The 13,035-nt window shown below is 49.8% G+C and overlaps 1 protein-coding gene across 1 annotated transcript in view; it reads right to left on the bottom strand.

The window, feature by feature from the left end:
• Positions 1-369: 369 nt before the first annotated feature.
• RELB (RELB proto-oncogene, NF-kB subunit) overlaps positions 370-13,035 on the bottom strand; it is a 29,311-nt gene continuing 16,645 nt past the window's right edge. The window contains exons 5-11 of the mRNA XM_082862129.1: positions 12,719-12,810; positions 12,407-12,538; positions 10,742-10,846; positions 5,489-5,704; positions 4,604-4,672; positions 4,388-4,465; positions 370-1,180 (exon numbers count right to left, since the gene is read on the bottom strand). Of these exons, the coding sequence (XP_082718255.1) occupies positions 795-1,180; positions 4,388-4,465; positions 4,604-4,672; positions 5,489-5,704; positions 10,742-10,846; positions 12,407-12,538; positions 12,719-12,810 (1,078 nt within the window). The 3' untranslated portion in view covers positions 370-794. The remainder of the gene's footprint in view (positions 1,181-4,387; positions 4,466-4,603; positions 4,673-5,488; positions 5,705-10,741; positions 10,847-12,406; positions 12,539-12,718; positions 12,811-13,035) is intronic.

Genomic DNA, 13,035 nt, shown 5'->3' with positions numbered 1-13,035 from the left:
AGGCCGGGGCCGAGCGAAGGCTCACAACAGACCAGGGAGAGGTCGAGGCAAGGACGAAGCTGGGCTGACGTCCGCCCGAAGCCAGGAGGTCACGGCCAGCAGCCTGCACTCGGCAGCTCGCCGCCGCCTCCCACTGCTGCGCTCGCGCGCGGCCCGCACCGGAAGCGGAAGTGGGAGGCTGAGTGAAGGGGGAGGGGCGGAGCCTCGCGGACGGTGCTTCCGCTCACGCGAGGGGCGGGGCCTATATTCGGGCGAGGAGGGAGGGGCGGGGCTTGAAGGAGATAAGCGGTGTGTCAGGAGATCCTGGAGACTTTGTACGTAAGGGCCGCGGGTGTTTCTCAAGCGGAGAAGAGAAGAGACCCCCAAGGCTCAAAATCTCATCTTTATTGGGAAGACTCAGAACAAACAACCTATCCCCCACCTTCAAGCCTGGGGACGGAGGGCGGGGGATCTGCACCCTCCTCCCATATGTACACAACAGAATCCGCCTGGAGAAGGTGCCCCTCTTGTGAGGGCTGAGGCAGCAGCTTTAACAAGCGAGCGCTTGAGAGCCAAGCAAGCCCCTTTTCCTCTCCAGACTCAGTTTTCTCACTTGTAAAATGGGCTCAGGGGAAACCGATGCTACGGAGTTTCTCGCCAGCGCTGAAGATGTCCGATTCAGAAGGATGAGAACGTCGGAAGACTGACCAAGGGCCGCCCAAGGGTATGGGGGGGTGCTGGATATCCTGGTTGGGTTCGCACGGCCCCTTCCACCTCCCTTCCCACCCAGCGCCTCTCCTCCAGCGCCGCGGGGGCTACGTGGCCTCAGGCCCCGGGGACAGGAGGCTGCCCCCAAAGCCCGCCTCGCGGTACTGATTGGGGAACATGTTGCTGCCCACGAGGCTGGCAGTGCCTCCGTCCCCGGCGCCCGGGGACTGGTACGAGTCCAGCGTCAGCGGCTCGGTGCCGGGGGGCTCCCCGACCGCGGCCCCGGCACCCCCATTGCCCGCGACAGCGCTGGTGAGTGGTGGCGCTGGGGGCAGCATGTCCAGCATGGTGAAAAGCGTGGGGGCAGCGGGGTCGTAGGCAAAGCCGTCGTCCAGGAGGTCCGGCTCGCAGGGGGGCTCCAGGCCTGGGAGGGTTACGGTGCCCGGGAAGAAGTCTGTGTCTGGCAACAGCGCTGATGGCGGGAGGAACAGGCCTGCAGGGATGAGAAGAAAGAAGAAAGTATGGTGGGCTTTTAGGGTCGACCTCTGGCCAGGCCCTAACTCAAATGCCCCCTCTGTTGCTAAATGCTTTATCGGTGTGGCCTCTTATAATGCCGAGAAACTCTTGAGTAGGGACTATCACCGTTCTCTATCTCCCTTTTTTTGTTGTTGTTACAATAATTTTTTAAATTACAAAGTTACAAAATACAAAATATTTGTAATTACAAAATAATTACAATTTTTTTGTAATTTTTTGTTACAATAATTTTGTTGATGTACAGTATTATATGTTCCAGGTGTACAACGTAGTAATTCACGATTTTTTAAGGTTATACTCCACTTATAGTTATTATAAAATATTGGCTATATTCCCTGTGCTGTACAATATGTCCTTATAGCTTATTCATTTTATACATAGTAGTTTGTACCTCTTAATCCCCTGCCCCTATCTTGTCCCTCCTCCCTTTCCTCTCCCTACGGTAACCAACTAGTTTGTTCTCTGTATCTGTGAGTCTGTTTCTTTTTTGTTATATTCACTAGCTTTTTTCTTTTTTAAGATTCCACATGTAAGTGGTATCATACAGTACTTGTCTTTCTCTGTCACTAAGCTTATGTCCTCCAAGTCCATCCATGTTGCTGCAAGTGGCAAATTTTCTTTTTTTTTTTTTATGGCTGAGTAGTATTTCATTGTGTATATGTACCACATCTTCTTTATCCATTTATTTATTGATGGACACTTAAGTTGTTTCCATTTCTTGGCTAATGTAAATAATGCTTCTATGAACACTGGGGTGCATGTATCTTTTCAAATTAGTGTTTTCATTTTTTTAAAAATATATACCTGGAGTGGAATTACTGGGTCATATGGTATTTGCAAATGATATGACTGATAAGCGGTTAATATCGAAAATATAAACAGTTCATACAACTCAACATCAAAAATTAAAAATTAAAATTAAACAATGGGCAGAAGACCTGAACAGACATTTTTCCAAAGAAGACATTACAGTTGGCCAAAAGGCACATGAAAAGATGCTCAACATCATTAATCATTAGAGAAATGCAAATTAAAACCACAATGAGATAGCACCTCATACCTGTCAGGATGGCTATCATCAAAAAGACACGAATAACAAATGTTGGCAAGGATGTAGAGAAAAGGGAACCCTCCTACACTGTTGGTGGAAGTGTAAATTGGTACAGCCACTGTGGAAAGCAGTTTGGAGGTTCCTCAAAAAACTAAAACTAGGATCATTCTCATTTAATAAGCAAACAGGCAAAATAACTTGCAGTCCACAGGTGAGTTGCAGAAGCAGGGTTGAAACCATGCTCCTGTAGTGCTAGGGAGTTTTCCCCAAGAATGAGGAAGAAGAGGAGGCTCCAAAGCCCCCCCCCCCCAAAATAAAGACAACCCGATAAGTGAAACATCCACACCGTGGGAGACCCAAGGGGGAAGTCACAAGCCCCAAAATTGTATAGTAAAATGGTAAGTGTCACTGTGGGAGAGTCTCTCTTTTTGAGACAAGACAAACCTCACCAGCAAAGGCTGACTACACTTGTCTCAGAAAGAGACGCTGCGCTGCTGGAACTCTTATTTCCCAGCCTCCCTTGTAGCTTGATGTGACTAAGTGCTGCTGGCTGAAATCTGGGCGTGATGGCTGCAGCTGCAACACCCACCTTGGACCATGAGGTGGAAACTATGAGCTGAACATGGCAGGAGCTTGGGTCTCTGATGATCATGCAGCCACCAAACCATCCATGGACCACCTCCCTCTGGACTGTGTTTATGTGAGAGGGGAAATAATGTTCTATCCTATTGAAGCGCCTGTTATTTGGGATCCTGTTATATGAATGCAGTTAAACATGATCAAATGCAGTTAAACAAATGCAGGTGGCATTCCTGCTTTCTGGCAAGTTCCTAACATCTCCTGGGCACCAACTCTATGTCAGCCACTGTGCTAAATAACTGTGTGATGTGACCTCACTAACTTCTGGAAGGAACCCTAAGAGGGAGGGTCTCCATCTGCAAGTTAAGTAAACTGAGGCCCAAAGAGGTCATACAGTGGCTAAACTGTGTCCTCAAATTCAAACCCAGTCTGATTCCGGAGGCCATGCTCCTAACCACCACACTCTAGTGCCAGGGCAGCTTTGCCACAAGGATGAGAGAGGGGAACTTTAGACACTGGGAAATCGGGGTGATAGAACAAGTGGATGAATGACAGGTGGCTGATAAGCAGAGGCTTTGGGGATTGGGAATCGAAGGTTGATGAAATAGACTAGGATTGGGGGTTTCTAGGGGCAGAGCTGTTGGGCATTGGTTACAGTGGGTTGCGGGGACAACAGGGGATAACTGAAACCTTCAGGGTGGGACTGGCTGGAGTGGTCCAGGCTCAGCAGACTCTGAGTGGTTGGCAGCTGGCTGGGAGCTGGGCGCCGTGGGGTAGCTGGGGTGTTGGGGACAGCATTCTTAGAGCTAGTGGTCAGCGAGTGGGGGGGCTTTGGATGGCAGCCAGACAGGGTTAGAATTCATGGGAACTGGAGGCTGGCATGTGAGTTGAGACGAAGGCCGCGGTAGAAGAGGCCAGAGGGTGGCTGAATTCAAGGCTGGCTGGCTCTGACACCACCCCCATTTATCCACCGTCTACTCCCTACTACTGGTTTCACATGTCATCACTAATCTAAACCTATACCCAGGTGCAGCTCCCCACCCCACCTCAGACTGGCTGTGTGACCTTGGGCAAGAGACATCGCCTCTTTGGGCCTCAAGTTCTTCACCAGTAAAATGGTGGTGGGGCGTGGGGGGAGATGACAGCACCCCCCCCCAGGGTGATTACCCAGATTAAGTGAGTAAGCACACACAAAGCAGTTATGTGATTATATAGTGTCTGTAAAAATAAGTACATTAAATTTTAAAAGGTCAATGAGGTAGGTATGTGGTGAGACTTTTCAGAGGAGCCCTGAGGATCTGAGAGGTAGAGCAACTTGAGGAAGGTCACACAGCAGGTAAATGGCCCAGCGGAGATCAGAGCCTCCAGACTGTGTCCAGAACCACTATTCTTTCCACTTTATGTTGCTGGCTAAGTGGTAAGGCACTGCCCTAGTAGGAGCTCCTGGGGGACCTGAAAAGGCCAGAAAAGCAGGGATGCAGCTCACCCTCAGCCCACCTTGCGGGCAGGGGCTTGCACTGAGCCAGGACCCACCTGAGCTGTGGCCGGGCAGGAAGTGATCCAGAAAGACCGGCTTTTTCCTCCGCCGTTTGCTTTCGATGCCATGGGGGTCTGAGGGAAGACAGAGATGAGGACCCCTGGATCCCAACAGCCCCTCCTCCCCAACCTGGGGTGGGCCAGGGCAGTGGGGTCAGTCATCCCCTCCCAGTAACCTGGAGAGGGATGTGAAAAGGGGCAGAGTGAACACACCAGAGCTATTCAGCTCCCCAAGGACATCGGGCAGCCCCCGTTTCCGCTTCTTGTCCACACCGTAGCTGTCTGTTTAGGAGATACCAGAGGCATACAAAATAATCCATTAAAAATAAGAATTAATTAAGAATTAATTATAGAGACCATTTGGGAAGTTGTTATGCTGTTCTGGTTTTTGCCCAAACAATGCATATAGATGTCTACATCTAAATCAGAATAAAACCCAAATCCACTTCTAGCTACACTGGAACGTCCCAGGCACTATGCTGCCTCAGGGCCTTTGCACTTGCTGTTCCCACTGCTTAAAACACTCTTCCTCAACTCTTACCACTTCCCTGGAGAATTGCTTAGTCATCCTCCCATTCTCAGGTCAGCCATCCCCTCCTTTAGGAAGCTCTCCCTGAACCCTAAGCCTGGGTCAGGTGCCCCACTCTGGGCAATCCAAGTTCTGTAAGCAATTCCAATCCCAGCCCTGCCCACTCTGGTTGTCACTGTATGGGAATGGATCTGTGCCCCCTCTCCCCATAAGACTATGAGCCTCATAGGGTAGGGCTGGAGCTGTCTCAGTCACCGCTACGTTCCCAGCACTACCCAGCGAGGGTCAGGCACGAGCAGGCGTGCTGAGGGGAGGAATGATTAAACAGTCCCAAAATGTCATAAAATGGGTACTATTATTATTTCCATTTTGCACAGGAGGAGTCTGAGGCTAGGAGAAGCCAAGATCTCACAGCCAGTAAGCAGCAGACCAGGATTTGAACCCCAGTCTGTGCAACTCTGAGCCTGCATTCTACTTCTGCCACTTCCCCTTTCCCCTTTGGGTCACCACAAGCAAGACCAAAGACCTAGTCTCTGGGGCGGTGGGTCACCCTGGGTGGCCTTGGTTACCATGGTCCCGAGGCAGGTATGTGAAGGGCAGAGGCTCACTGCAGACCCCATCAGTAAGCCGCTGCAGGAAGACATTCACTGTCACAGGTTCAACAATCTCCAGGTCCTCGTAGGGTGGTGTCTTGAACACAATGGCAATCTGGCGGTGCACGTCGGCCTGGGAGAAGTCAGCCCGGCCTTCCCAGGAGGCTCTGCTGAAAACCACCGATATATCCTCTGGCAGGAAAGTGGGGGTGTCAGCTGAGCCAGGACACTGGTCCACCAGAGACCCAACTCACTCAGCCTCCCCCAAAATCAACACCAATATTTCTAAGAATAAAACTAGTCATAATAAAACTAATCATAGTGGCAACTAACTTTCTGTTGAGCACCTACCATGTGCCAGTCACTGACATACACACACACACGCGCACACACACACACACACACACACACACACACACACACTCATCTAATCCTTTAACAATCCAAAAGGCAGGTAGACTTAATATTTCCACCTTATCAGGGGCCCCCAAGACCACCATCAGATTCAGTGATTCACTAACGGGACTCACAGGACTCAGCATATAGTTGTACTCATGCCTATGATTTATTACAGGAAAAAGACATATGCACGCGCAGTTAAGAGGAAAGGTGCCTGGAGCGAAGTCCAGAGGAAACCAGGTGCCAACTTCCAAGAGTTCTCCCCAGGGGACTCACGCAGAACATGCACACCGCACACTGCTGCCCCCAGTGGCAACACACATGAAATGCTTCTACCAGGGAAGCACATTAGAGACTTACTGCCCAGGGTTTTTACTGGGAGTTGGTCAAGTAGGCTCCCTCTAACTGGCACATATCAAAATTCCAGACTCCCAGAAGGAAAGCAAATGATCTGCACAAACCATATTGTTTGTACGGTTTAGGTACAGTGAGCCACTCTTAACAGTCAGGGAATGGTAGGAGCCCTCTCAAAGTTCCCAAAAGCCAGCCAAGGGTCAACCTTGTAAGCTGGGCTTCCAAACACTAACAGTCTCAGACCTGCTATGTTAACTCTTTTCTAGACACCCACTTCATAGATGGGGAAACCGAGGCTTGGAGGGTATAAGAGACTAACCCAAGGTCATACAGCTGGTAGCAGAATAGTCGGGATTCAGTATGCTACTCTGCCTACTATTTCTTTTTCTTGTCTTATTGCATTGCCTCTCATCACACTAACTCCATATACTGAGGCTTTATATGTGTTGGACAGACATGGTTTGCCTCTAAGACACATAAAAATCCTATGAAAAAACTACCTTTAGGAAGTCCATTATATTGAGGGGAAAGCAAAGGCACAGGGAGGTTAAGTCACTTGTCCAAGGTCACAGAGTCAGCAAGTGGTGGAGCCAAGATGGGGATCCAGGCAGGCTAGAGCTCTTCACCACCAGCTGCTACAGCTTGAGGAAGTTACTGATATCTCTGGGCCTAGTTTCTTCACCTTCAAGAGGGAAAGTCATAGTACTCACCTCACAAGAGTTGTTAGGAGGATTAAATGAGCCACTCCAAGAAAAGGACTTAGAAGAGGGCTTAACATAATAGGTGCTCAGTCCATGTTAAGTATGATAGTTTTTATTAGTATTATGCAAAATACTAACTCCAGGTCTGGCACTCAGGAAATCCTCAGTAAATGCTAACTCTCTGTAGTGTAGTTTTTAGGTACGTGGGATCCCATCTCATCCTAACACCAGCTCATTTTAGGGATGAGGAAACAGGCTCAGGGTGGTGAAGTCACCTGCCCGAGATCAGTCAGTGAGTGAGTAACGGAACAGGACTCACATGTACCTCGAATCATTCACCCAGGGCAGGAACAGTTTCCCTGCCCTGACCCCAATTCCCAGACTCCCAACAGCCTCCTTGTCATTCCTCAGATTTGAGCTCAAATATCACCTCCTCTGGGAAGCCTTCCCAGATGCCCGGACCATGTCTGGACTTCCTGTTGTTCAATCTCAGCACTTTGTCTTCTTCCCTCTCAGCATTACTCACATTTGTAATTTGTCTTTCTTTCCCTACCTCCCTCTGAACTGAGAGCCGTGTGAGGGCAGAGGCTGGGGCTTTCTCTGTCACTGCTGTGTCCCAGCACTGCCTAGCACAGAACCCAGCACAGAGGAGCCACCCAATAACCATTTGCTCGTTCATTCAAAATCTCATAAGAACCTTCAACTCCTGGGTACATATCCAAAAGAACTGAAGACAGGTGTTCAAACAAAAACTTATACACAAATGTCGAATACAACGCTATTCATAATAACCAAGAGGTGAAAATAACCCAAATGCCCATTAACTGATGAATGGATAAACCAAATGGGATATATCCATATATGGAATATTAGCCATAAAAAGGAACAAAGCACTGATACCTGCTACAGCATGGATGAACCTTCATAACATTACGCTAAGTAAAAGAATCCAGACATAAAAGGCCACATATTGTATGATTCTATTATATAAAATGTCCAAAATACGTAAATCCATAGAGACAGAAAATAGATTGGTGGATGCCAGAGGCTGGAAGAGAGGGGAATAGGGAGTCACTGCCTAAAGAGTACTGGGTTTCTTTCTGGGGTGATGAAAATGTTCTGGAACTAGAGAGTGGTGGTGGCACAACCTTGGGAATGTACTAAATGTCAATGAAGTATACACTTTAAAATGGTTAAAATGTTTTGTTTTAAGAGTAAACCTTGCAGAAAAAAAGAAAAATAAGAGAGAGAGAGAGAGAGAGAGAATCAGGAAAAAAAAAAAAGGTTTTTGGTTTTTTTTCCCCTGAGAACCTCATGTGTGCTTGGCCCTAGACTGGGTGGTTCTGGGGACACAGCTGCTCACCACGATGCTCCCAGGTCCTGCCCAGACAACCCAGTGGTGGGAGGGTGGGGATGGAGTAGACGTTAACTATATAACCATACAACCTGAGAAAGGATTGTGGGGGGATTCCTGAGGCTGTAGCATGTTCTCCTCCCCTCCTCCCCTCTCACTGCCCTCCTGCCCCATTGGCCTCACTGTTCCTCCAACAACTAGGCCTGCTCCTACCACAGGACCTTTGCACTTGCTGTTCCCTCTGCTGGAACACTCTTCCTCTCATGGCCACACAGATTCTTCGTGGCTCCAGTGTCACCTCCTGAGAGCAGTCCTCCCTGGCCCCACTAAGTCAAACTGTGCCCCACAACACCTCCAGCCATCTCTCTCTATCCCCTTCCTCAGCATTATCTATCTCCAGATACTACTTTTTCACCATCTTCCTGATTTTTTTTCAACTCCCTTTCTTTATTTTTCCTCCCAGAAGCACAGACCACCTGGATTCAAATCCTGTCTCTACCTGACTACCTCTGTGACCTTGAGCAAGTTACTTAATCTTTCTGTGCCTCGGTTTCCTCATCTGTAAACGGGGAATAAGAGAATCTACCTCATAGAACTGTTAGGCAATTAGATGATTGAATAAATGACGCATACAAAGTGCTTAGGACAGAGTTTGGCACTTAATAAGAGCAAGATAGGCTTCCCTGGTGGCACCGCGGTTGAGGATCTACCTGCCAACGCAGAGGACACGGGTTCGAGCCCTGGTCCAGGAAGATCCCGCATGCTGCGGAGCAACTAAGCCCGTGTGCCGTAACTACTGAGTCTGCGCTCTAGAGCCCGCGAGACACAACTACTGAGCCCACGTGCTGCAACTACTGAAACCCGCACGCCTAGAGCCCGTGCTCCACAATGAGAGAAGCCACCGCAATGAGAAGCCCATCTTCTCATCTCTGGGCACTGCAACGAAGAGTAGTCCCCACCTGCCACAACTAGAGAAAGCCCGCGCGCAGCAACGAAGACCCAACACAGCCAAAAATAAATAAATAAAATAACTAAATTTATTTTTAAAAATTAAAATAAAATAAGAGCAAGATAGGGCTTCCCTGGTGGCGCAGTGGTTGAGAGTCCGCCTGCCGATGCAGGGGACACGGGTTCGTGCCCCGGTCCAGGAAGATCCCACATGCCGCAGAGCGGCAGGGCCCGTGAGCCATGGCCGCTGAGCCTGCGCGTCCGGAGCCTGTGCTCCGCAACGGGAGAGGCCATGACAGTGAGAGGCCCGCGTACCGCAAAAAAAAAAAAAAAAAGAGCAGGGCAAATGTTTGCTCTTCTGTTGGTGGTGATGTTATTTATAATAGAGTCACATGATAGAAGATACAAAGGATAGAGAAAAGATATATACAATGAAAGAGAGGGACTTCCCTGGTGGTCTAGTGGCTAAGACTCCATGCTCCCAATGCAGGGGGCCTGGGGTTCGATCCCTGGTCTGGGAAGATCCCACATGCCACGGAACAACTAAGCCCGTGCACCACAACTACTGAGCCTGCGCTCTAGATCCCGCGAGACACAACTACTGAGCCCACGTGCTGCAACTACGGAAGCCTGCGTGCCTAGAGCCCGTGCTCTACAACAAGGGACGTCACCGCAATGAGAAGCCCGTGGGCACCGCAATGAAGAGTAGCCCCCGCTCACCACAACTAGAGAAAGCTCACGCGCAGCAACGAAGACCCAAGGCAGCCAAAAATACATAAAAATTTAAATAAATAAATGTGGAATTAAAAAAAAAAAAAGATCCCGCATGCAGCAACGAAGATCCCACGTGCTGCAACTAAGATCCAGCGCAGACAAATAAATAAATAAATATTAAAAAAAGAAAAAAGAGAAAGCTCCCCCCCCAGGCAATCCTGGGTTGTTTTTTCTTTTTAAAAAAATCCTGTTTTTAATTGGTTCAGTGGTTAAGACTCCGCCCTTTCAATGCAGGGGCCGCGGGCCAAAAAAAATTTTTTTAAACCAACAAAAAAACCCAAAAACCCTATTTGAAAAAGGGTTTTGACATTTGAACAGATGGGGAAACATCGTCCATTTTCTCCATTCGTAGCCCTGATCCAACTGTCATAAAGCACTTATTTATGCACCTCCACGATTTTAATACCAGAGTCCCCCCGGAACTCATGATGGCAAGGCCTGCCAGGTACCCAGCGCAGGCCAGCACTGTTTGTGCCTCCTTCTTTGTTCATGAATGAGTGAGCAGGTGAGCGAGTGACTCAGTGAGTGAATGAATCAATGGGCTATTTCTGTCTGCCTCCAAAACCTAAGCTCTGGACCCTTCCACTCGGCTCCCCTGGTTAACTGGCTCTTCTTCACCCTCTCATCCTCCGGGCTCCCCAGCTGCCCCTGCAAGCCGGCAGACCCCACTCCGCCCACTTGCTGCCCCAGGCCCCTCACCTTTCTGCACCTTGTCGCACAGCAGGTAGAGCTCCTCGCCGCCCGTGCACGGCCCGCTCTCCTTGTTGATTCGGCAAATCCGCAGCTCTGACGTGTTTGTGGACTCTGGGAAAGAGGAGAGGAAGGGGCACACAGAAAAAACGAGAATTCAGTCATCAAACCCTTACCAGGTACCCCATGGGTGCCCACCCTGGGGTGTGGAGAGGTGGGAAATGGAGAAGCCAGGGTGCCCGATCCTTCTGGAACCTGTGGTCCAGGTGGAAAAAGAAGATGCCCAGGCAGGAGGGGTTAATGGACGATCATGAGTCCTCCGTGCTCAGGTCCGGTGAGTGTCTGCCCAAATGGGAGACCCTCAGACCTCAGGGAGGGGTTGGTGGGGTCAGGAGTCAGGGACGAGTCTTAGATGAGGGCTAATGGCCTGAAACTTGTAGTGGACACATGTTGTTTTGCCAGTCTAGCAGTCCTGGCCCTTCTTTTGTTAACAGCCCCCCCCAGTTTTCCTTTAAGGAACCACCCCCCACCTCAGTCATGGGGATTGGGTAGGGCAGAGCCCACTCCCAGCTCAGCAGTGATCATTTGCCCTAGACCTGGCCAGTCACAGCATCGCCTCCTTCTGGCTACAGCTGATTAGTCAGAGAGGAGGACATGACTAAAACTAGGCCAATGAGAGACAGCCCTGGGACTTTGAGCAAAAATGCTGAGTAAGAGAATCTCTCTTTGGGAGCAGGGGAGAAGTGTCATGCTGGTAGGATGTAAGACTAGAGCTGCGTACAGTTATTTTGCCCCTGCATGGGAGGGTCCTGCCAAGAGTGACTCTAACATAAAGGAAGCATGGCTGAGAGGTGGAAAGAGATCCCTAATGACATCACTGAGAACCTGGATGCAGCCAGACCTGAAGCACTGTGCTACCTCTGGATATTTTTAGTTAATGGAACAAATTCTTCTTTTTTTCCTTATTTGAGTTGGGATTCTATCCCCTGCACCCATAAAAGTCCTGATTGAGTTAATATCCCTGCCCATTTTGATGCTTGTGGCAGTCACTGCAGGCTGGCTAAAATCTAACAGCCATTCCCAATCTCCTCTTCCATACCTGTACCTCTCTACAGAGGATGAAAAACCTAGATACTTGCTTTCTCAGATTCTCTTGCAACTAAGGGTGGCCGTGGGACCACGTTCTGGCCAATGAGACATAAGGAGATGTCTACCAGGGTGATTCTGAGGAATATATTATTTTCTCTATGAAAGAGAGAGAGATTATTACTCATGCTGCCTCTTCTCAAGGGCTACCTAGTATAGTTGTCCTGGTTGTGCATTCTGCAACACCAGAAAGCCCCATTCCCAGAGGCTACCTAGTAAATGCTGACCCTTAGAATTGGGCAGTGTACAGCCTGCACACCACACAGGGTGTCACTGCCCATCATGCCTTGAACACAGACATGATGTCTGGAGCTGTGGCAGCCAGTTCCTGACCATGAGGGAAAGCCCAAGAGAATCACAGAGCTGCTGAACCAGCACCCTGATATAGCTGAGCAGCTGAATCAACAGGAACAGCCTTAATAACTGAGAAAAAAAGAAGAACTCCCTGTTTGTTCATGCCATTGTATGTGGGGCTTTCTGGTACCTGCGGCCAAAGACAACCCTAATGGAACAGCACCCTCGACTCACTCTTGTCGTAGACGGGCTCAGAGAGCACAGGGTCCATCCGGCGCATCTGTCCTTGCTGGTCCCTGTATGAGGCCTGGAAGCAAATCCTCACGACATTCATGTCCACCTCCTGATGGTTCTTCAGGGACCCAGCTGCAGGAGAGATATGGGAAGGCTGAGTGTGGGGGGTGGAGACCCTGGTGGGGGATGGGGGACAGAGAAGGGATGGGGCTGTGGTGATGGCGGATACTGGAGAAGGCGAGGGGACAGGGGTGGCAGAGGGGGCGAGGGGTCTGAGAGGACAGGATGCTGGGGCTAGGCGTGGGGACTCACCATTGTAGGGGTCGATGCCCAGCTGAATCTTCCGCTCAATGGCCGCCTCGATCTCCTTCTTCCTCACACACTGGATGCCCAGGTTGTTAAAGCTGAGTCGGGGGGAAGGGGGGAAGGGGGGTAATCCTGAGGAGGCAGGTATAGCCCTAACCCACAGGACGGCTCTGGTAGATGCTGTCTCAGGGCTCACAGTCTCAGAGGCTGGAGACCCCAGGCCCAGGGGTCCCAGCATTGGGAGGGGACTGGGGTTCAAACCTTTCAGGGGTGTGGAGAATTCTTGAGAGAACTTATCTTTACCACAGGAAAGCACCTGTTGA

The sequence above is a fragment of the Leucopleurus acutus genome (assembly GCF_964270905.1).
Source record: "Leucopleurus acutus genome assembly, chromosome: 20".
Classification (NCBI taxonomy): Eukaryota; Metazoa; Chordata; class Mammalia; order Artiodactyla; family Delphinidae; genus Leucopleurus; species Leucopleurus acutus.
This window is presented reverse-complemented; position numbering and strand designations above follow the sequence as displayed.